Source organism: Ylistrum balloti, unplaced genomic scaffold, assembly GCF_031769215.1.
Source record: "Ylistrum balloti isolate Yb309-2 unplaced genomic scaffold, AGI_CSIRO_Ybal_v1 Utg370104, whole genome shotgun sequence".
In the NCBI taxonomy this organism is placed as follows: Eukaryota; Metazoa; Mollusca; class Bivalvia; order Pectinida; family Pectinidae; genus Ylistrum; species Ylistrum balloti.
The window spans coordinates 269546-293037 of record NW_026782129.1 but is presented as its reverse complement, the minus strand read 5'-3'; the positions used below and the strand labels follow the sequence as shown (position 1 = coordinate 293037).

Here is a 23492-nt window from a genome sequence, read left to right as displayed (position 1 = left end):
TCAAAGAATAAATATACGGATGATGAAATTATGAAAATGATTGAGTTCCTGGATGGCAATATATTCGTCAAGTTTCGTGGTAAGATCTTCCAACAGACCATTGGCATACCTATGAGAAGTAACTGTCCCTCTGTTGGCCGACTTGTTTTTGTTTTCATACGAAGCTGTATTTATTGAGGGGCTTATCAAAACAGGTCACAAAGACATTGTAAAATTTGTCAGTTTCACTTACAGATATATTGATGACGTTTTGTCTTTATATAACAAGAAATCTATCGACCACGTCCATCGTATATACCCACCAGAATTGAAAATCAAAGACATAAGAGACTCTCCTACGTCAACTTCTTATCTCGATCTTTTCCTACAACGAAACCAACATGGACTTCTTTCCACCAAGTCGAATGATAAACGTGGTGATTTTAATTACCCTATTGTGAATAATCAATTTCTGGATAGCAATATCCCAACACCTCCAGTCTATGCTACTGACATGTTATAAGTTGATTCGACATTCAAGAGCCTGTTCCCATCATCACGATTTTCGTGCAAGAAGTCGTCCACTGACGGCAAACTCGTAACAAAGGGTTTCAAAACATGCAGCTTAATGAAAATTATGGGGAAGTTTTATGGCAGCTATCGTGATCTATTTTATGTCTTTGTGTGATATAAAGCTGGACGTGTTTGATGCTCATTAACTTGCCTGTTGTATACTTTGTACTCACATGACATTACTTGCTTGGATTGACCAAGGTTTACATGGCGGATTTCGTCCATAAAGCAGATGCCTACTCTTCTGGAACACCTGGTCTTATTCTCCTTGTACTTTTTCAGAAGTCTCCGTGTAAATCTTGCTTTTGTCCATTTTGCTCTAATTTTATGGAATTTGTGTTTTGGTTATGATGATGTTGCCATGCTGGTATTTTCTTGATGTTTACAGAATACCATACACCTGATTGACAGTGAGGTTATGTTTGAAGTGTTCTATATAAAGAATAATATAGTTGTAGCGCAACAAAATGTTATTTTCTTGGCTTAAGCAATTTCTATATTTTGTAATAACAGTAAGTTCAAGTTACCTTGTTTATTTTATGTCGAAATAACAAAAAATGACAGTTTTCATATAACTCAGAAGACCTTGAAAGCTCTTTCGTTTAGAAGAAACTTGGATTAATTTCCTTCCTTTGTTGTCCGTCTAAATGAACAATGTTGCAATACCCAACCTCAAAAAAGGCAAACAATCCAGCCCTAAATTTTGTCCTGGAGTTTATTGTTACACGACATGACAAGTCCTGTGAACTAAGCTGAGGTTTAACCTACGTACATGTGGGAGGACGGGTACACGTCCGTGTTACAATCGTCAACAGTGCAACAGAAATGACACTCGTACTTCCCTGCTATGTTCACTTTGCCATAGGACAGACAGTAGTCGTTGTCGGAGGAGAAAGACAACCACTTGTCATTGCACGTAGTCTCGTCAACACACCTAAAATTGCACAAAGATAACTTTATATTCACAAAAGTAATAGATTACACCTATGCCCAGCTGTATTAGATTATACATATATCACATTTATTGTGTACGCTTATTGTTGAATGCTGAGATTAATGAGTGTCTCCATCAATATTCTAACATTTACTTCAGCTGCGTCTTTCCAAACTCACTTCCTGAATTTTAACAAGAAGAATAGAACTAATTGTCTGATACAGTTTAATAATTATTTAGGTTGTACTATATATAAAATAATTGGACCAAATTTAAATTGAAAGATGTAATTTACTTGTGTGTCATTTGTACCATTCTTTGAAGTTGCATGTTATAGATAGCGTCACGGTTCAGAATATACACATGAACTTGAAGTTCTTTGGAAAAACTCTAAAATAGAAAATTTCGGTTTATGGCTATGAAAGGTTAGATCACCTTCCATCAGCACTCTATATTTCCACACTTCAGTCCCAACGCAGTACAGATGAATCCTGGCAGGACAAAACGCGACTGTGTCATACTACTGAATTTTGTTTCTTTTGCATATCATTTGTAGACTTAAGTTCCCACGGTATTGCATCTTTTTTTCTAAACTATTTGAAGAGTCAGCAATGAAAGGTACAGGTAATTTATCTATTTTACGGGTTTTACCATCCTCGATACTCCAGGGGTTACGATCACTTTCGCTCTCTGCACCCCTGGAACATGTCCTCGATGCTCCAGGGGTTACGATCACTTTTGCTCTCAGCACCCCTGGAACATGTCATAGCAAAGTGGAAGACACAAGCGAAATAATTTGGTTGGTTCCAAGAGAAAAAAACAGACCAACCACAGGCTGATACGCTCATTTGAAGATTATAATGGAGAGACAGTCAGCTTCAAAACCATTACAATATACCGTTATGTGACCTAAAGATTCGTTTGATGTTCATCAGAAGATCAATCTAGTTTTTACGTCTTGTCCACAGCGTGTCGCTCATGGAACCTTCGATTTTGTCATGACATGTTCCAGGGGTGCAGAGAGCGAAAGTGATCGTAGCCCCTGGAGTGTTGAGAATGCGATTTTACGCCCACTATTACAACATTTCGGCCTTTCACTGGCCAAGTAAAGGTAATGTTTACGGCTCTGTAATATAGAAAGAATGGCAAGAAATGTCCGATTTTTTTTCACAAAATCCTAATTCGAACAAATTTTCTCTGACATTTTGGAAAGTGTTGTAAAGGAGAATAAACAGTTTCAGGAAATGCAGCATTGCAGATTCACCTGTTGTCACCAATACAGACTCAAGATAGGAAATAAAACATTCTTGGAACTTAATTGTGCAGATCTCCTCGTTTGTTGTCCAGCCTTGGATTTATATTTGCAGATAAAACACAACAAAGTAAAGGTAATTGTCTACGTAATAAAAAAAACACAACAGGTACAACCAATTGTAATTGTGGAATCAAATTTTCTATAGGATCTGCGCAATAGAAATTATATCATGGGTACTTTGATTCCCACGATTGTAACTACAAGGAGAGCGAAGACTAATTTCACGATGGTAACTACAATGAGAGTGAAGACTAATTTCACGATGATAACTACAATGAGAGTGAAGACTAATTTCACGATGATAACTACAATGAGAGTGAAGACTTATTTCACGATTGTAACTACAAGGAGAGCGAAGACTAATTTCACGATGGTAACTACAATGAGAGTGAAGACTAATTTCACGATGGTAACTACAATGAGAGTGAAGTAATTTCACGATGATAACTACAATGAGAGTGAAGACTAATTTCACGATGATAACTACAATGAGAGTGAAGACTTATTTCACGATTGTAACTACAAGGAGAGCGAAGACTAATTTCACGATGGTAACTACAATGAGAGTGAAGACTAATTTCACGATTGTAACTACAAGGAGAGCGAAGACTAATTTCACGATGGTAACTACAATGAGAGTGAAGACTAATTTCACGATGGTAACTACAATGAGAGTGAAGACTAATTTCACGATGATAACTACAATGAGAGTGAAGACTAATTTCACGATGGTAACTACAATGAGAGTGAAGACTAATTTCACGATGATAACTACAATGAGAGTGAAGACTAATTTCACGATGATAACTACAATGAGAGTGAGTGAATAACTACAAGGAGAGTGAAGACTAATTTCACGATGATAACTACAATGAGAGTGAAGACTTATTTCACGATTGTAACTACAAGGAGAGCGAAGACTAATTTCACGATGATAACTACAAGGAGAGCGAAGACTAATTTCACGATGGTAACTACAATGAGAGTGAAGACTAATTTCACGATGATAACTACAATGAGAGTGAAGACTAATTTCACGATGATAACTACAATGAGAGTGAAGACTAATTTCACGATGATAACTACAATGAGAGTGAAGACTTATTTCACGATTGTAACTACAAGGAGAGCGAAGACTAATTTCACGATGGTAACTACAATGAGAGTGAAGACTAATTTCACGATGGTAACTACAATGAGAGTGAAGACTAATTTCACGATGGTAACTACAAGGAGAGCGAAGACTAATTTCACGATAACTACAATGAGAGTGAAGACTGATTTCACGATTCAAGGAGAGCGAAGACTAATTTCACGATGATAACTACAAGGAGAGCGAAGACTAATTTCACGATGATAACTACAAGGAGAGCGAAGACTAATTTCACGATGGTAACTACAATGAGAGTGAATACTCATTCGACAATGACAGTTATATAGATAATTACGGCTACAAGGAGATTATTTCAAATTTTGTATAAAACTGTTTGTCTCTAAGCATTCTTTTGATTTAGTTCTTAAATTGATGGAATTAAGGTAAGGACAAAATTGGTGTGTACAGGAGCGCTACTGAAGCTGAGAATGAACAAGTAAAAACATTCTTCCCACGAAGACAACGATAAGATATGACCAAACTAAATTAATCTTGGCATAGATTATGTTATAAAGAAGGTTATTGTTTCTTGAAATTATCTATAGATGTGTTACACTGATATGAAACTAGACGATTTTTCAGTGATTTCACAACTGTGCAAATGAAGTGTCTTTTGTATAACAACATTGTTATGTTTGGATTTGGTATTAGAGACATCACATCTCAAATTGTCCTTACGTTTTGTATACGCTTGAATATCCGGACTCGTCCACGAAGACTGACGTCATACAGAAGCTTTTACCAGTGGGACACTGCCGAGAAGAGTTGTAGTATGTTTGTCGCACAGTGCACGGTAATCCATCTGCTTCGGAGCCACATACCATACAGTTACGACCAGAGTCTGTCGTTAAATAAGAAATATTACATATATGAAAACAAAGAAATTAATGTAAGATGTAATTTTTAAGATCGAATGATTGTATGAAAATTCCACACAAAGGTTAACATCTTTGATTTGGAGGATATCAAATGTTTAAGATTTTGGTCTAACCTTCTGTAAAATTAAATCAAAATATTTTATAGAAACATAGTGATTTCGCTAAATACAGACTTTTACCGACTTCAGAAAAAATATCAACCTCTGAATCCGTCCTTAGTCATAGAGAGATTTAACGGTGTGTGTATCCAATTAAAATACTATGACATCATCGCTAAGTGATTACTTATAATGTATCGATAAAGTGATCTATTTGATCATCATTCCGCGTTAGGGAGAATTAAAACAGCTATACATGTTACTGTTCTGAGTTGCTCTTCTGTCATATTGGTAGTTTGTACCCAGTTTTAAATCAATGACTTACTTGCTGGGGCAGTCGATTGTGTTGTCGGTGGCTGTGTGGTTACAGTACTCTGACCTGTGGTCAGAGAAAACATCTGTGATCTTTCAATTCATATGGTCGTTTTTAACGTTCAGGAATTAATTTTCAAATCAAGTATCTAAATTCGAATTTCATTATTGCTCAATACATTCATGATCACTCCAAAGGTAGCGCTTGTTTGCACTGCAATGTTTAGACTGAGTAACTTGCTACATTAGAAAACTGATGTAAGTCAATCAGTATTCACTGTTAATGGGATAAATCAACACAAAATATATGCAGTCATTGAGGAATGTACCTGACTAGCAGTTTGGTGAAACTCTTCGATAATTTCCCCAACAAAAGACTTATTGATCTCTCAGATGAACAGCTTTATAATCAGAAATGTCGTAAAAACGATTTACGATAGTGACTGTTTTCATGTCACTACCAATGAGGTATCTATCTATAAGCCCAAATTAACTATGTGACGCCCGTGTTCATGAAACACTTAATAAATCAACAGTCATTCCTCTCTCTATTTATTTGTTGTATATTTATTTCTCTTCAAATTAGTGTGTATCTAATAATATCAAACAAAAAATATTGATTGAAGTTTATTATTATTCTAGTGTTGTTTTTGCTTGCTTACTGAATTTTGAACCTCCCTTTGGTCTGAACAAGGTCGAAGTCACATTAATTCACTAAAGACGCTTATATCGGTAACATTGTAATGTGGCAGCGATACCACGTACCTGATATGGGATTGTAGTGTTTCTGGCAATCTGAAAGTAAAAGGATAACATTTTAACCATGCACAGGTCAACGTTATGGCTGACTCAGCAATTTAACCATGCACAGGTCAACGTTATGGCTGACTCAGTTATTTATGGCGATTAAGATATAAATACACCCAAGTGGAATAAGAACTGGAGGTGTATTGAAGTAGGCCTTTGCACAATTTCTCGAACTTCTGAGATGTCCTATATGCATTAGAGATTATGCCATCATAACGCAAGGGGTCAGATTAAATAAATTACAAATATATAGAAAAAGTCGTAAATATTAGCAGCATATGTCAGAATTGTGGATATCAAATACAGTTGACCCTTTCTTAAAGAAATCATTTAATTCTATTTTTCACTTGAAGACGGTACTATTTTCAAAAATATACGATAATAATGGTCCTCTTACATTCGTCACAAAAGCCACAGTACTGAGGACACTTGTCTACAGCGAGGGCATGACCTGTGGAGCTTTGCCACGAACAGAGGTCGTTCTCTTGGTGGTATTGTTCACATTCAAAATGTGGAGGGTCGTACTGGTCAACACACATCAATGTACCGTTTCCTGCAGCGACACATAAATATATGCGTAATGATGATATGTATAGGTATGTCCTACATAAAGTTTAAAAAATCATAAATAATACCAAACATAACACTATATACAAAATTAACTGAAACATAAACAATATATAAGCACATAGAAAAAAAGATGTATTCGATATCATGAAGAAGTCTTTTGCTTAGTTATAGTTCTATAAGTATTGTCATTGATTGATTAGAAAATGTTTATCACCATAACTACACACCTAACAATAACTGTGCTTATAGCCATAACTACACACCTAACAATAACTGTGCTTATAGCCATAACTACACACCTAACAATAACTGTGCTTATAGTCATAACTACACAACTAACAATAACTGTGCTTATAGCCATAACTACACAACTAACAATAACTGTGCTTATAGCCATAACTACACACCTAACAATTACTGTGCTTATAGTCATAACTACACACCTAACAATAACTGTGCTTATAGTCATAACTACACACCTAACAATAACTGTGCTTATAGTCATAACTACACACCTAACAATAACTGTGTTTATAGCCATAACTACACAACTAACAATAACTGTGCTTATAGCCATAACTACACACCTAACAATAACTGTGCTTATAGCCATAACTACACACCTAACAATAACTGTGCTTATAGCCATAACTACACACCTAACAATAACTGTGTTTATAGCCATAACTACACAACTAACAATAACTGTGTTTATAGCCATAACTACTCAACTAACAATAACTGTGCTTATAGCCATAACTACACACCTAACAATTACTGTGCTTATAGTCATAACTACACACCTAACAATAACTGTGCTTATAGTCATAACTACACACCTAACAATAACTGTGCTTATAGTCATAACTATACACCTAACAATAACTGTGTTTATAGCCATAACTACACAACTAACAATAACTGTGCTTATAGTCATAACTACACACCTAACAATAACTGCTTATAGCCATACTTGTCTTCCTCGCAATAACTATACATTTAGCCATGCATATGCTTCTCGCAATAACTATGCTTTTAAGTGTAGCTATGCTCCTCGACGTAATTAAACTACTATTCATGGGTATGCTACTCGCAAAAACTATACTTCAAGTTATAACTAGGCTCTTTACCACAACTATACCTCTAGTCGTAGCTATGCCTCGCCTCAGAACAATAGTACTCTCCTTCCGCTCCTAACCAAAACTATGTTCTTAGTTATAACTATATTTATTCGGTGCTAAATTTTTTAATGAGTGATTCATCTTTCCCTTCGTTCAAATCTGTCATCACAAACGACAATCAGTTGGTTATAAAATCAAGTTACGAGGTAAAAAAACATGTGCACTGTTACATGTGTTTTTTGTTAAGTTCTTATTAACTATACCTCCAAAGAAACAACTAATGAACTCATACATGATATTTATAATCTTGTAGTTCAACAATCAAACCAGCGAAACAAAAGCTTAACTGATTGATCTTAAATAATGGACAATTAAGCTGGAATCGATGATTGCAAAGTAGAACATTAAACAATCGTTTCCATCATTTTTGATATCATTAACATGAAATTTTCCTATAATTATATATATATATACATACCTTCCTTGCATGGTGTTGGTGGGCGAGGTGTACCTATTGGAGATTTTTCGAAACAAACTCATGATTAATATCATTTCATTTTTCCAACACTTGTTTTGTTAAAAATTTTGAAATATATCATATAGTTGTTCATGTTTTTTCTCTAATTAGCTTTAGTGTGTAAATAGTTTTGCAGTGATTATAATTAAATGATAATACATTTTATATGTATAACATTATACTTACTTCGAGTTGTTACAACTGGGACTGATGTTGTAGAAAGACTGGCCGATTTTAAAGTAGAATAGGATTGTTCTGTGGGAATTGTGCTGGCAGTTGTACCGCTAGTCTTTTGTGTTGTGGGAATTCGTTTTGTGGTTGGAGGTGTGGTTTCGATTATCGGAGTTGTGGTTGTGGGAGCTGTGGTCGTGGTTGTGGGGACTGTGGTTGTGGGAACTGTAGTCGTGGTTGTGGGAGTTGTAGTCGTGGTTGTGGGAGTTGTAGTCGTGGTTGTGGGAGTTGTGGTCGTGGTTGTCGGTGTTGTGGTCGTGGTTGTCGGTGTTGTTGTCGTGGTTGTCGGTGTTGTGGTGGTGGTTGTCGGTGTTGTTGTCGTGGTTGTCGGTGTTGTGGTCGTGGTTGTCGGTGTTGTAGTTGTAGTGGTCGTTCTAATTGAATCCAGTAATTTTTCGATTTGAATGAGATGTTGGGGTTCTGTGAAAGTAAAATAATGTCCAAATTAGAGAGGAATGATCAGGTTTGAGGGCACAAAATCCTCCCCCTTATTTGAAAATAATAAAAGTAAAAAAACAAAAACAAAGACGTTTTTCGATCATTTAATATAGTTCAATGTTCAGAATTCATGCTTTTTCTACTGCATAGTCTTATTGTTCACGTCATGACATCTCGCGCGTTTTGTCATCTGATACCACACCATCTATTTCATTATATCAACGTAATATGTAGGTAAATTAAATCGATTGTGTTTATCGAATACATAATTATATATATCTAACGCGTCAAATCTGATATAACAGAAATAGTTTGCAAGGAGAAAAATGAGTGGTGTCTTTCTGTCTTTGGATGTACAAGAAGAAGCATCACAACAAGATAAAGTATTGTTAATATTACAAATACAAGGATCAATATTTTATTTTGTGTATGTTAGGATCCATTCATTCCAAAATATATTTCGTTGAATTTACCGTTAAATGTAATTCACATCGTACACTGCTGAATTTATCATATCATAAAATGCATTACACGTGATATTACACATTAAATAGTTGTAACTGATCTGTTCGCTTCTCCGTAAATTTAGGTTGTCTCAAAAGATTCTCTTCAACTCCTTTAATATAGCAGTGTTGATGATTCTCTCTATATTTGTCTGCAATTCTTTGTTGTTTATGTGATCTGTCAAGCCAATTTTAAAAGTTTCACATCAAAAAAAAAAAAAAAAAATAATTGATTTGCTAGCCGTTATATTTTTTTCGTTATTCACATATTGTCCACAGGCAAGTGTTGTCTGACTTGATAATATATTCTTTGAGTGACAGTTCCTTTTCCATATGTTTTCTAGAGATTATTTTATAATCCAAGTAGTTGTCGCTGCCTATGACATTTTTTATTTATTTATCGGGAACGCTAAACTCTAGTATATAAATGATATATATAACTGAAGAAAGTGGTCTAAAACCTTTTATCGTCACATTTTCCTGTTTTTAGTAACACCAAGAATAGATTTATATATCGACATATTTACATAATCTTAAATCAAACTTAAATTCGATACAATTAGGGCAAAGATGAAAGATATAAATATTCACACGGACGTCCATGTTTTTCTAGGACGATAAGACTCGTCTGCTTCATCGAGGACAATGGCAAGACAACATTTATTCAAAGAGTAATGTTGATCTTGTGTTTCACCAAATAACGCTTCTTATTTGATATAAGAAATATTATTTGTAGACTGCAAGTTCGTGGCAATTAGAAGGAAAACTCGTTTAGATGCTTCGGAATGTTCGCTTAATGGTACAAGGAACATGTTGAGAAATGTAATTTGAGGCGGAGCTGTCATGGTTCTTTATAAAGTATTATGGGTCATACAGAACAATAGAAATATCCTATCAATGTGGTGATTGATTAACATAATTTGTCTAAACACATTCGAGTACCTTGTGACAATGCTCAAGTTCCTGTATAAAATATTTTGTATAAGATTAGTCTTACTATATCTGATACATCAATATCAGACATCTCATATACTATATCAGCTATCTTATATAACTAAATATGGACCTACACTGTTTCTGTGATAAATGATAACCTGGTTTGTTATAGAGGACATCCGACATCTAAGTGTAGCAGAAAAAAATCAGGAAAATACCAATATGTCAACATAATCCAAACTCGTTAAGACTTGATGAAGTAAAAGCTACTCCTGTTACATGTTAAAACTTGATGAAGTAAAAGCTACTTCTGTTACATGTTAAGACTTGATGAAGTAAAAACTACTCCTGTTACACGGTAAGACTTGATGAAGTAAAAACTACTCCTGTTACACGGTAAGACTTGATGAAGTAAAAACTACTCCTGTTACACGGTAAGACTTGATGAAGTAAAAACTACTCCTGTTACACGGTAAGACTTGATGAAGTAAAAGCTACTTCTGTTACACGGTAAAATTTGATGAAGTAAAAACTATTCCTGTTACACGTTAAGACTTGATGAAGTAAAAGCTACTTCTGTTACATGTTAAGACTTGATGAAGTAAAAGTTACTCCTGTTACACGTTAAGACTTGATGAAGTAAAAACTACTCCTGTTACACGTTAAGACTTGATGAAGTAAAAACTACTCCTGTTACATGTTAAAACTTGATGAAGTAAAAGCTACTTCTGTTACACGTTAAGACTTGATGAAGTAAAAGCTACTCCTGTTACACGTTAAGACTTGATGAAGTAAAAACTATTCCTGTTACACGTTAAGACTTGATGAAGTAAAAGCTACTCCTGTTACACGTTAAGACTTGATGAAGTAAAAGTTACTCCTGTTACACGGTAAGACTTGATGAAGTAAAAACTACTCCTGTTACACGTTAAGACTTGATGAAGTAAAAACTACTCCTGTTACACGTTAAGACTTGATGAAGTAAAAGTTACTCCTGTTACACGTTAAGACTTGATGAAGTAAAAGCTACTCCTGTTACACGTTAAGACTTGATGAAGTAAAAACTATTCCTGTTACACGTTAAGACTTGATGAAGTAAAAGCTACTCCTGTTACACGTTAAGACTTGATGAAGTAAAAACTATTCCTGTTACACGTTAAGACTTGATGAAGTAAAAACTATTCCTGTTACACGTTAAGACTTGATGAAGTAAAAGCTACTCCTGTTACACGTTAAGACTTGATGAAGTAAAAGCTACTTCTGTTACATGTTAAAATTTGATGAAGTAAAAACTATTCCTGTTACACGTTAAGACTTGATGAAGTAAAAGCTACTCCTGTTACACGTTAAGACTTGATGAAGTAAAAGCTACTCCTGTTACACGTTAAGACTTGATGAAGTAAAAGCTACTTCTGTTACATGTTAAAATTTGATGAAGTAAAAGCTACTCCTGTTACACGTTAAGACTTGATGAAGTTAAAGCTACTTCTGTTACACGTTAAGACTTGATGAAGTAAAAGCTACTCCTGTTACACGTTAAGACTTGATGAAGTAAAAGCTACTCCTGTTACACGTTAAGACTTGATGAAGTAAAAGCTACTTCTGTTACATGTTAAAATTTGATGAAGTAAAAGCTACTTCTGTTACATGTTAAAACTTGATGAAGTAAAAGCTACTTCTGTTACACGGTAAGACTTGATGAAGTAAAAGCTACTTCTGTTACATGTTAAGACTTGATGAAGTAAAAACTACTCCTCTTACATGTTAAGACTTGATGAAGTAAAAGTTACTCCTGTTACACGGTAAGACTTGATGAAGTAAAAACTACTTCTGTTACACGGTAAGACTTGATGAAGTAAAAGCTACTTCTGTTACACGGTAAAATTTGATGAAGTAAAAGCTACTCCTGTTACACGTTAAGACTTGATGAAGTTAAAGCTACTTCTGTTACATGTTAAGACTTGATGAAGTAAAAACTACTTCTGTTACATGTTAAGACTTGATGAAGTAAAAGCTACTTCTGTTACACGGTAAAATTTGATGAAGTAAAAACTATTCCTGTTACACGTTAAGACTTGATGAAGTAAAAACTACTTCTGTTACATGTTAAGACTTGATGAAGTAAAAGCTACTTCTGATACACGGTAAGACGTCATGAAGTAAAAACTACATCTGTTACACGTTAAGACTTGATGAAGTTAAAGCTACTTCTGTTACATGTTAAGACTTGATGAAGTAAAAACTACTTCTGTTACATGTTAAGACTTGATGAAGTAAAAGCTACTTCTGTTACACGGTAAAATTTGATGAAGTAAAAACTATTCCTGTTACACGTTAAGACTTGATGAAGTAAAAACTACTTCTGTTACATGTTAAGACTTGATGAAGTAAAAGCTACTTCTGATACACGGTAAGACGTCATGAAGTAAAAACTACATCTGTTACACGGTAAGACTTGATGAAGTAAAAGCTACTCCTGTTACACGGTAAGACTTGATGAAGTAAAAGTTACTCCTATTACACGGTAAGACTTGATGAAGTAAAAGCTACTCCTGTTACACGTTAAGACTTGATGAAGTAAAAACTACTTCTGTTACACGGTAAAATTTGATGAAGTAAAAGCTACTCCTGTTACACGTTAAGACTTGATGAAGTAAAAACTACTTCTGTTACATGTTAAGACTTGATGAAGTAAAAGCTACTTCTGATACACGGTAAGACGTCATGAAGTAAAAGCTACTCCTGTTACACGGTAAGACTTGATGAAGTAAAAACTACTCCTGTTACATGTTAAGACTTGATGAAGTAAAAACTACTTCTGATACACGGTAAGACGTCATGAAGTAAAAGCTACTCCTGTTACACGGTAAGACTTGATGAAGTAAAAACTACTCCTGTTACATGTTAAGACTTGATGAAGTAAAAACTACTCCTGTTACATGTTAAGACTTGATGAAGTAAAAACTACTCCTGTTACATGTTAAGACTTGATGAAGTAAAAACTACTCCTGTTACATGTTAAGACTTGATGAAGTAAAAACTACTCCTGTTACATGTTAAGACTTGATGAAGTAAAAACTACTCCTGTTACATGTTAAGACTTGATGAAGTAAAAACTACTCCTGTTACACGGTAAGACTTGATGAAGTAAAAACTACTCCTGTTACATGTTAAGACTTGATGAAGTAAAAGCTACTTCTGTTACACGGTAAAATTTGATGAAGTAAAAACTATTCCTGTTACACGTTAAGACTTGATGAAGTAAAAACTACTCCTGTTACATGTTAAGACTTGATGAAGTAAAATTTACTCCTGTTACACGGTAAGACTTGATGAAGTAAAAGCTACTTCTGTTACACGGTAAAATTTGATGAAGTAAAAACTATTCCTGTTACACGTTAAGACTTGATGAAGTAAAAACTACTCCTGTTACACGTTATGACTTGATGAAGTAAAAACTACTCCTGTTACATGTTAAGACTTGATGAAGTAAAAGCTACTTCTGTTACACGATAAGACTTGATGAAGTAAAAGCTACTCCTGTTACACGTTAAGACTTGATGAAGTAAAAGCTACTTCTGTTACACGGTAAAATTTGATGAAGTAAAAGCTACTCCTGTTACACGTTAAGACTTGATGAAGTAAAAACTACTCCTGTTACATGTTAAGACTTGATGAAGTAAAAACTACATCTGTTACACGCTAAGACTTGATGAAGTAAAAACTACTGTTACACGGTAAGACTTGATGAAGTAAAAACTACTCCTGTTACACGGTAAGACTTGATGAAGTAAAAACTACATCTGTTACACGCTAAGACTTGATGAAGTAAAAACTACTGTTACACGGTAAGACTTGATGAAGTAAAAACTACATCTGTTACACGCTAAGACTTGATGAAGTAAAAGTTACTCCTGTTACACGGTAAGACTTGATGAAGTAAAAACTACTCCTGTTACACGGTAAGACTTGATGAAGTAAAAGCTACTTCTGATACACGGTAAGACTTGATGAAGTTAAACCTACTTCCGTTATACATAATATTAAATAAAATCTCCTTACACAAACAAAATAAAACCGTTACACAGTTTAACTTAATAAAGTGCAACCTACTTCCGTTGGTATACGATGTGATAATTACCTGCATTACACAGTTAGTCTTAATGAAGTAAAATCTACTTCCGTTACACTGTTTGACCTCATGCAGTTCAGGCTACTTCCGTTACACTGTTTGACCTCATGCAGTTCAGGCTACTTCCGTAACACGTTATTATCACATGGGGTCAAGCCTATTTCCTTTTACACCGTTCGACATAACAATTAGGCATACTTCTGTTGGATATTATAAATATGTCAGGTAAAACCTACCTCCGTTACACAATTTGCTGTTGCATGTTCTTGTTCCAGAATTACTCCCATGGTTTGGTTGACTGCAATGGTGACCGTTCAAGTTCACGTTGTTGGATTCCCACTGTAAATATTCGAATTTGATTTGATTTTAATTGATTAAATATATTCATTGTCAACACTTAACAAGGGATGTGGCACAAGGTACTTATCTACGCCTTCTCTAATACACATTTAATGCATATATCTACAATAATAACCACTATTAAGATTTAAAAATGTAACCTAACTTAAGGAAGGACTGCACCTATATGAAGATATTTAAATTATGGTCTACAGTAAAATGAGGATTCAGCATTGTATCTAAATTGAAAGCAATATTCAAGTGTGATATTTTAATCAAATATTCCTTTGATTTGTTTGATAATGACACCCTAAAATAGGTAATGAGGTTCTCACAGGCATTATTCATAAGGTTTACCCTAAAAAATCATCTATAATGAACGGATGTCATTGGTGTTAAAGTCATGGTGTAGAAATTCAACATACGGTCACCGAGATAAAATGCACAGATAGGGAAGATGGTATACCAAACTTCAAAGATCAATAGATTTAATGAGGTAGTGAACGAACCGCATCACTTCAGGTCTCCTAATTCTGAAGACTAGAAGGTAAAAACGACGACTAGGTAAGGGAGAGTCCAGGAATCCATTTGTTATTATCTTCACCCAAAGTATGTAGATTATTTTCACTAATAAGAGGTGCTAGTAAAAGGTACAAGATGTCTTGTATAACAGTTTTCATTTTATTCCAGTGGCAAGAAAATAGTCCGCCAGCCTGTTCATAGTTTAAATCATCAATACGGGAGTACAATGGAAGATCTGTAATAATAGGGACAGCTTCTCTCTACGCTTTCTCTAATTTTCAGATTCAAATCTAGAACACAAATCCGATAACCCACAATGATATTCAAGGTCTGGAAAGATGAACGTTTTCTAAATTTACGAAAAAGCATCAAGACTAAGTAAATGTTTAATTTTCCTTAACGTATTTATTGTTCCCGTAACAATACCCCTCTACCTTTTAAATTTTTTCTAAATTTTATTCCAATTGTTTTTGGTGATCTAAAGTTTAAGATTTACCCCATCAAATTCTAGGTCTGTATTTACATCAATATCTACAGAATGACTAATCAATGGTAACTTATCAGCATCAAGTGCAATCGACCAATTTTAGACCACGTGTTTAACCTTTCTAGATCTCTATTCAAAGTTTCTAGAAATTTCAAGATAAGTCGACGACTATTATAATGATATATCAACTACATAGCTGCAATATCATCATTTTAAATTAAAAACAAAAGTGGATTAAGAGGAGATCCTTGACGAACGCCAATTTCATTTGATTACTTTCAAGTTTATAACATTCCTAATTGGAATTGTATATCATGTAGAAATTGACATCATAGCTTCGATTAACACGCTCGCCTTTCACCTAGACGTCTGGGGTTCGATCCCCGGAACGGACGTGATAAGGTAAGGGGTCACCCGGGAGTTATACCCAGATACTCCGGTTTCCTCCCACAACAATACCCCTAACGCATTTATATCATGGTCAACAAGGGTGATTAGTATAAGCTGAAATAACTTGTTTCGTAATTGTTGTAAGATAAATAAGGTTTATACTGAATTTGTGACACATTTGTTAGTAGCTTTTTAAATAAAATGTATTTAATACGTACGATACAACCATACATATGCCTTGTGTGATGATCGTCCGAATGCGTTTCGTTGTAACACACCTAAATAAACACATAGATAATGATAATAATAAAACAACAGGTAACAGTCAGACTGAATATAAGGTTGTTAGAGCCATATAGCCTCGGATTTTCAAAAGTTTAAAATTTGAATGCTTTTTAACTTTCTGATATCAAATTATGAACAGGATTGAGGAATCGTGACTGTACTTACTGTGTGTGGATGACAGGCGATGACGGTGTTACATTGACCTAAAAAGTCATCCTCGGGACATCCAAAGCATAATTTCACATTGCTATTTAACGCCTGGTCTAGAATTCTTAACGCTACAAATACAAAGCTTTCATGAACTCATAACATAGATAATAAAGTAACACAACTAATAACAAATTATAAGTAAAACGTGTTGACGATTCTGTTGTTTTCGCAAATATTTTATACCCTCAGATATTTCGTACAAATAAAAGTGGACATATATCATTGAAATTAACTGTTTCACTTCACTTCCTGCAAATATAATTCATGATTTCTTTTCAATATCTTTGTTCCCGCTCTGTTTACATCAATGGTGATTGAAACTGTACGTTTCCTTATAAGTTGTCTCAAAGTGGCAAAACGCAATTTTAAAATATACTACAGCAATATCGAATTTGTGCATTAGGTTTTAAGATTCAGCATTTTGGATTTACTCAATGTCCAGATTTGTTTAAACATTGTCATATGATTACTCCCCGAATAGGAAAAGAATATTTGGCTGGAAAACATGAAAAGTAAAATGAAGTATTTAAGCGGAAAGTGTAATATCAATCGAAGCGTTCATTTTTGGAGGAGCAGGTCCATTAGGATTCCAACAATTGGTGGGTAAGAAAACACTTAAAGTACATTGCTGGCCTCATTAAATACTCTGTACCAACATTTAATGCTGATAGAAAATGTGTTACAATGTTAACATAATTGATCACTTGTTCTTCGTATCGTCCCCAAATGTCGTGATGCGATCAAGCCATAGCATGTTTGACGTTCCCTGCCATTGGCACACCACATTAGCAGTATTTTCAAGAATTATCTCTCAGATGGTGATTTTCCCTTGTGTCATAGCAAAGTTGTTATAGTCTGTATAATGCAGGGCGCTATCCAAATGCTAGGCATGCTAGTCAACGAATGTTAACATTTTGAAAAGAAATTCTTACTAAACGTGATCTGCATATTCCGATACCCAGTGGATGGTTAGTTGGAAATTACTGAGGAGAACGACAGCAGTTCCGTTATGTATTCATAGTATATTACCTTGGTAACCACGCAATCCAGGTAAAAATGGTGTCGAATCAAGCATGTTCTAGTATAGTGATATAAACTTACCTGTTTCACTAACAGGCGTAACTGCAAGATCTGCAATGGTAGAGAGGCAGAAAGTCGTTTCATTTTTCTTTTTAATGATTTTTTGATGACGACTTGTCGCTGTTTTATGTTGTTACAAGTTTGGAGTTGAATATTAGAGGTGGATATATTTTTATCACCCTGTATTGTACCAACTTTCCTTTAGATATCATAAATAGAATCTGCACCCTCGCTTTATCTCCGATATATCAACCCCATGGTAAAAGTTTTCATTTTTTGGGGCTGAAATTGAAAGAAATATGTATCCCCTCGAGAGTTGATGTATGGTTGTCAACATTACTTAGAAGTATTTGTCTACTCTTAATTTTAAAATACTAAAAGATTTATCGTCGAAATCAAGGCATGTTAACTGGTTTATTCACGTGTGACAAAATTGACGGCATTGTCTGAATGGGACATAAAGTGATGAGCAAAACCACATGTGAAAAGTTGAAGGAAAAAATCTTAACGCAAGACACTTGCATGTACAAATTTACTCACCTATTCTGCATGCGAGGTTCATTTCAGCAATATCATGGCTGTGGGCTGACAAATAAAAGACATGGAAGGAAAAGACTTACATAAATATAAACAATATAAGTGATCCATGGAAAATGATAAAAAACGGTAGAAAAACGTATTGTCTCGCTTTGCATTTGGTTTCCGTCGTTAAAGGTAGGCGTCCCTTCCTCTCCAATGCAACGCGTTTTGATTTCTTCTGATGAAAACCGTCTGAATCTTTCGACGGTGATAACAGTATGTTACGTGCCTGGGGTCCGTACAAAGTTATACTTAAGTCCGTGTTTACTTAATGGTAGATAATAACAGCTACACTACAGCAGCAGATATATACAGATAATATGGTAAGTGTTACTCCCTAGTAACACCACTGCAAAATACACGCACTATATACATCGTATGTACAACGCCTCAGAGTATCTCCCAGAACCTAATGTTGAATACAATGACAATTACCAATACATATACAGAATATAACATAACTAGGTGCGGAGCTATCTTACACCCGCACACCAAAACTAATTCGAGGCACCCTTCACGGCTACGTGATGTACATAAACTGTCGCCAGCTACTGTGTTGCGATCACACCCGAGACCTATGTCCGCCGAACACTGTGTCGAGATGCTGCGGACATAACTAGTTTAAACACACTCGTAGTACCGTTCTATCAGTAAATGGTACAGATCAGGGGAAGGATTATTCAGTCACTTTTATCCTTCTGTGCAACACCTACCAAATAGTGAAATAACTGCGATGTTAATAACACGACTTGCTACCCTCTAGCTGTCTTTGGTTGGTAACGGACTTTCCGTGTCTCTGACTCCTATCTCTTGGCGTTGTCTTACCGACGAATGTCAGCATTCTGGCTAGGTTTCTCGCCGTGGTTGGTTGGCTGGTTGGTTGGTTGACAGGTTTTTCGTCTCCGCGACTCCTCCCGTGTCCGGGTATCGTCTCGCGGACGAACATTACCATTTTGGCGACGTGAGGGAGGCGACCTGCACCCACCTCGTAGGGATAGAACCATCTGTAGTGATGAACGTTTGACTATGCTAGTTTTAGAAGACGGCTCCAGGGCATCCTAACTCTCGATTTTGATTCATGTCCAGAAGTGAAAAGAAGGAATTGGGGGCCTACATAGATTTGGTTTAGGTAAGTGTAATTCTTAAGTCCGTAAAATACTTTAAAATAATTATATATCGTATTACTATTCATAAACCCACGGACAAGTGTTATTATGCATGCCCTTGTTCGAAAAGCCACACAGGGATCTTCAGCGTGCGAGAGTGAACAGTCCTCACACGGACTTTCTCGTCGTTTATGGCCTTCTATTTCATACCAAAGGAGGAAACAACATCCACTAGTGGTGATTACAAAAACTAGTCACCGGTCATAGACAAGCTTTAATAAGACAGAGAATAAAGCATTTAGCATATGTACACAGAATTATTTACACATGGCACCTCTTACTTGAAGGAAGACGTATTTTAGTACGAGTGTTATGATACTTTTTGTGAGATTGTTAATAAAATCACGCTTATTGATAAGTTTGTACTTACAACAGTCTGCTCGCGGAGCGGCTTTTCCTGAAAAAAATAGATATGGATGAATATACAGGAGTAAATTCATTGTTTTCTTAGATGATTAAGTATTCTTACTAAGGCAACATTGTTACAATTTCTAGATAAAATCATCATTGTTTTCCCGCGTTTTCCACTAGTTCAAGAACACAACTTTTTCAACGACAAGCTTATACCAAAATATCATCGCTATTGGCAAAATCATACCAAAACGTCAAAAATTATTGATTGTCAATGACTAGAGGAAATCACAAGGATCGACAATCAACGACAAATTTATATAGATATATCGAAACATCAATAATTAATGATAACATTGAAAGCATTGTCAATATCAGAAGACAAAAATAGAAACTCAAATAAAAATTCTTATCCACAGATAACACTTAATGTATTACTGGTCTTAAATTACTTAACTACCCGTCCCAATTTCCAGCCATTCTGTCCGCGGATAGCACTCGTCTGCATAACGTGGTTAACTATAGCAAAATCACGCATTCGTATCTATTTACAGTACGCGTATCAATTAGTCATAGTGACTATTAGTGTACACGTTTAAATAAACCTAAGATTATGTTTATATTAATTGTAATCATTCATTGAAGTATTCCATGTTATATACAATATATAATTTAGACAATTTATTTTTATTATATAAATCAACTGCCACATGACTGAACTATGTTTAGAGATTGATTTTGAAATAGTATCTATGTGAGAGGACCATTTCCGGTTTTCATTTAATCTTGCACCTAAATGTTTCTGGAAGTCACACGTTTGTAAGTCAAGAGAACCGTGGAATAATACACTTCGCTTTGATTGGGATGAAAACTAATTTGCCACTGCTTTGACCTGTTTTCAATAACTAATATGTTAAATATAATGTTCAATTTCTAACCGGTTACTAAAGAATAAGCGACAGAAGTATCACCTGCAAACATTTAAGCAAGAGAATACAAGTTGTCTGCTATGTCATTAATAAAGATTAGAAACAAATATGGCCAAAGTATCGACCCTTGTGAAACTCCGACATTAATGTTGCCTACTGATGAACATGTTTCTGTAATGAAACCTTTTGTTTGCGACCACTCAAATAATTTTGTAGCCATTGTAGAAGATTACCCTGGATCAAAAAAAATTTATTTTTCAACAGACCCTTGTGCCGGACTCTGTCGAAAGCTTTTGAAATTTCAAAAATACCATACATGTCTGGTATTTGTTTTTTAGTGCTAAGCATAAATTATCATATATTTCAATCAGCTGATATACAGTAGATTGACCAGGAAAAAAACCTGATTGATATTTTTATAAAGGTTATTGAATCATTACAAAAGTATGAAAATGTTTATATACAACCTTTCTAAGACTTTACTTTCAAAACTTAATAATGAAATTGGCCTATATTTTGCCGGTGAAAACGTTCATTCTTTTTAGATAAAGGCATAACTACAGGGGTTCCATTGTTGCGGAAATTTACACTGATTTAGAGATAAATTAATTTTTAAAGATATTTTAAGAGGTTCACAGACTGCCTCAACAGTGTCACATAACAAATGGCTATTTTATTATATCCAGATGCCTTATTTAACAGTGTCACATAACAAATGGCTATTTTATTATATCCAGATGCCTTATTTAACAGTGTCACATAACAAATGGCTATTTTATTATATCCAGATGCCTTATTTAACAGTGTCACATAACAAATGGCTATTTTATTATATCCAGATGCCTTATTTAACAGTGTCACATAACAAATGGCTATTTTATTATATCCAGATGCCTTATTTAACAGTGTCACATAACAAATGGCTATTTTATTATATCCAGATGCCTTATTTAACAGTGTCACATAACAAATGGCTATTTTATTATATCTAGATGCCTTATTTAATCTCAATGTCACTTATTTCGTCTTTTATAATCAGTGTTTCGCACCTGGGAAGAAATTCTGAACATTCAAAATTATCATCATCGATATTCGATATGGAGCAAAAGAATCTATTAAATATATTATCTTTAGCTGTATCGTCATACACAATTTTTGCTATGTCGCTATCGTAGAAAACAAGACTTGGAACAGAACTACTTGATTTACCTATTAGTCGATGCATAACACGCCAATATATGACTTTTGAATATTCTCTCATGCTCTTTACCTTTGTTTCTGTGGGCCTTAACTTTTATTACGTCACATAGACGGTTATATTTACGAGTCGTTTTATACAACTTGTCTCTCTTTCGTATTTCCTTACGTAATTCAGAATTTAACCAAGAAACGTCCTGTTACTTCTTTTATTTTGATATATTTGCGACATTACATCTAAGATTTATTCAAATTGTTGAATACCTGATAATCTCCAGGAATACTGCGTACCTTTAAGGTAAGTCATCTCTTGTGCGAGAATGAACCCATGATCAAGTTTTGATCACGAGCAGTACAATTTGAAGCGGCAAATTTCCCCAGTCTCACCCTCACTCATAGAATAGACGTGGAGACAGGGCCACATGCTTTAGGGGTTTGACATGGAGACCTGTCATTAGGTGTCGCGGGAGTGATATCACATGATCTGACTTGGAAGCGACTGGTTAAAGACGGCGAAATCTCCTTAGCAATTTTCCTTATATTATCATGTATTCATCAACTATCCTTGAACTTACCTGTAAAAATATCTTCACATGACTGTGCCTTTATTCTTGTAAAAACTGAAATATTATATTGAAAATATTTTACATGATCATATATTTGCTAAACATGAGTAACGACAATAATACTATTACGTTTTTAGGTATTGCTGATTATAGCGCAACCAATAATTCCTTAACTGTGCTTGTGTATTGTTTTACGTATTGCAAAATTAATTTACCAATGTACATCATCTATCATTTTAAAGTCTTCTTTTAAGCGAGAATTTAGTCCTATTTCGACTAATATCTGATGCCTTCAATGAAAGGTCTGTATAGGTAATAATGCTCAAACCTGAAAACAAATTGATTCACCAATATAGTTTTGATGTAAATTTAAAACATGATATTAAGATCGACGAAAGTAATACTGATATAAAATATTCAACGTACCAGAAATCAAGACTAGAATAGCCTTAAAGTAGGCCTTTGTGACCGACATGTCCTCGATTGCGATAGTGTTTCGATGTATTAATCAGCAGAGTCTGTAAGATAATGGGCAAGCGTATATACCTAACAGGAATATTGTACACATGTGTTGTACACATATGCTATATCAGCAAATTGATAATATGTAATCATGAAAACAATGCCTTGTTGTATTGAAGACTGGAAACATTGCCAGGTGTGTGGTTAAATAAAAAAGAGCTTTATATCACTACATCAAAGTGGGCGTTAGATTTTTACTCTTCAAATTTAAAACCAAGATGTTGTCTTACACGGCCCTTCGGTGTTCAGTTGAACATAATCAAGAAGCGAAGACCTGTAACATTTGTCGTACCTGTTATCGATGGAATGAATAGAATTTACCTTTACATTATAATTCTTCAAATCTAGTCACAGACAACTAATAACAATGGT

The 23492-nt window shown here is 34.8% G+C and overlaps 1 protein-coding gene across 1 annotated transcript; it reads right to left on the bottom strand.

Moving 5' to 3' along the window:
• Positions 1 to 1311: 1311 nt before the first annotated feature.
• LOC132550116 (mucin-2-like) lies at positions 1312 to 23073 on the bottom strand. Its single transcript, XM_060214134.1, has 16 exons — positions 23025 to 23073; positions 22608 to 22652; positions 19926 to 19952; positions 18351 to 18395; positions 17832 to 17861; positions 16686 to 16798; positions 16454 to 16513; positions 14734 to 14836; positions 8444 to 8908; positions 8219 to 8251; positions 6447 to 6602; positions 6004 to 6037; positions 5777 to 5786; positions 5256 to 5304; positions 4633 to 4795; positions 1312 to 1486 (listed from the first exon to the last, which is right to left on the bottom strand). Exons 1-16 carry the CDS (start codon positions 23071 to 23073, stop codon positions 1312 to 1314), a joined length of 1557 nt encoding a protein of 518 aa, XP_060070117.1.
• Positions 23074 to 23492: the final 419 nt, after the last annotated feature.

What these genes read in the sequence shown, in the direction of transcription:
- LOC132550116 (XM_060214134.1), bottom strand. Translation starts at nt 23,073, where the DNA reads ATGTCGGTCACAAAGGCCTACTTTAAGGCTATTCTAGTCTTGATTTCT. An exon ending in TACGCCTGTTAGTGAAACAG is followed by an intron (nt 16,799 to 17,831) that starts GTAAGTTTATAT and finishes TTGTATTTGTAG; the next exon opens with CGTTAAGAATTCTAGACCAG. An exon ending in CTGTGGCTTTTGTGACGAAT is followed by an intron (nt 6,038 to 6,446) that starts GTAAGAGGACCA and finishes TTTTACTTTCAG; the next exon opens with ATTGCCAGAAACACTACAAT.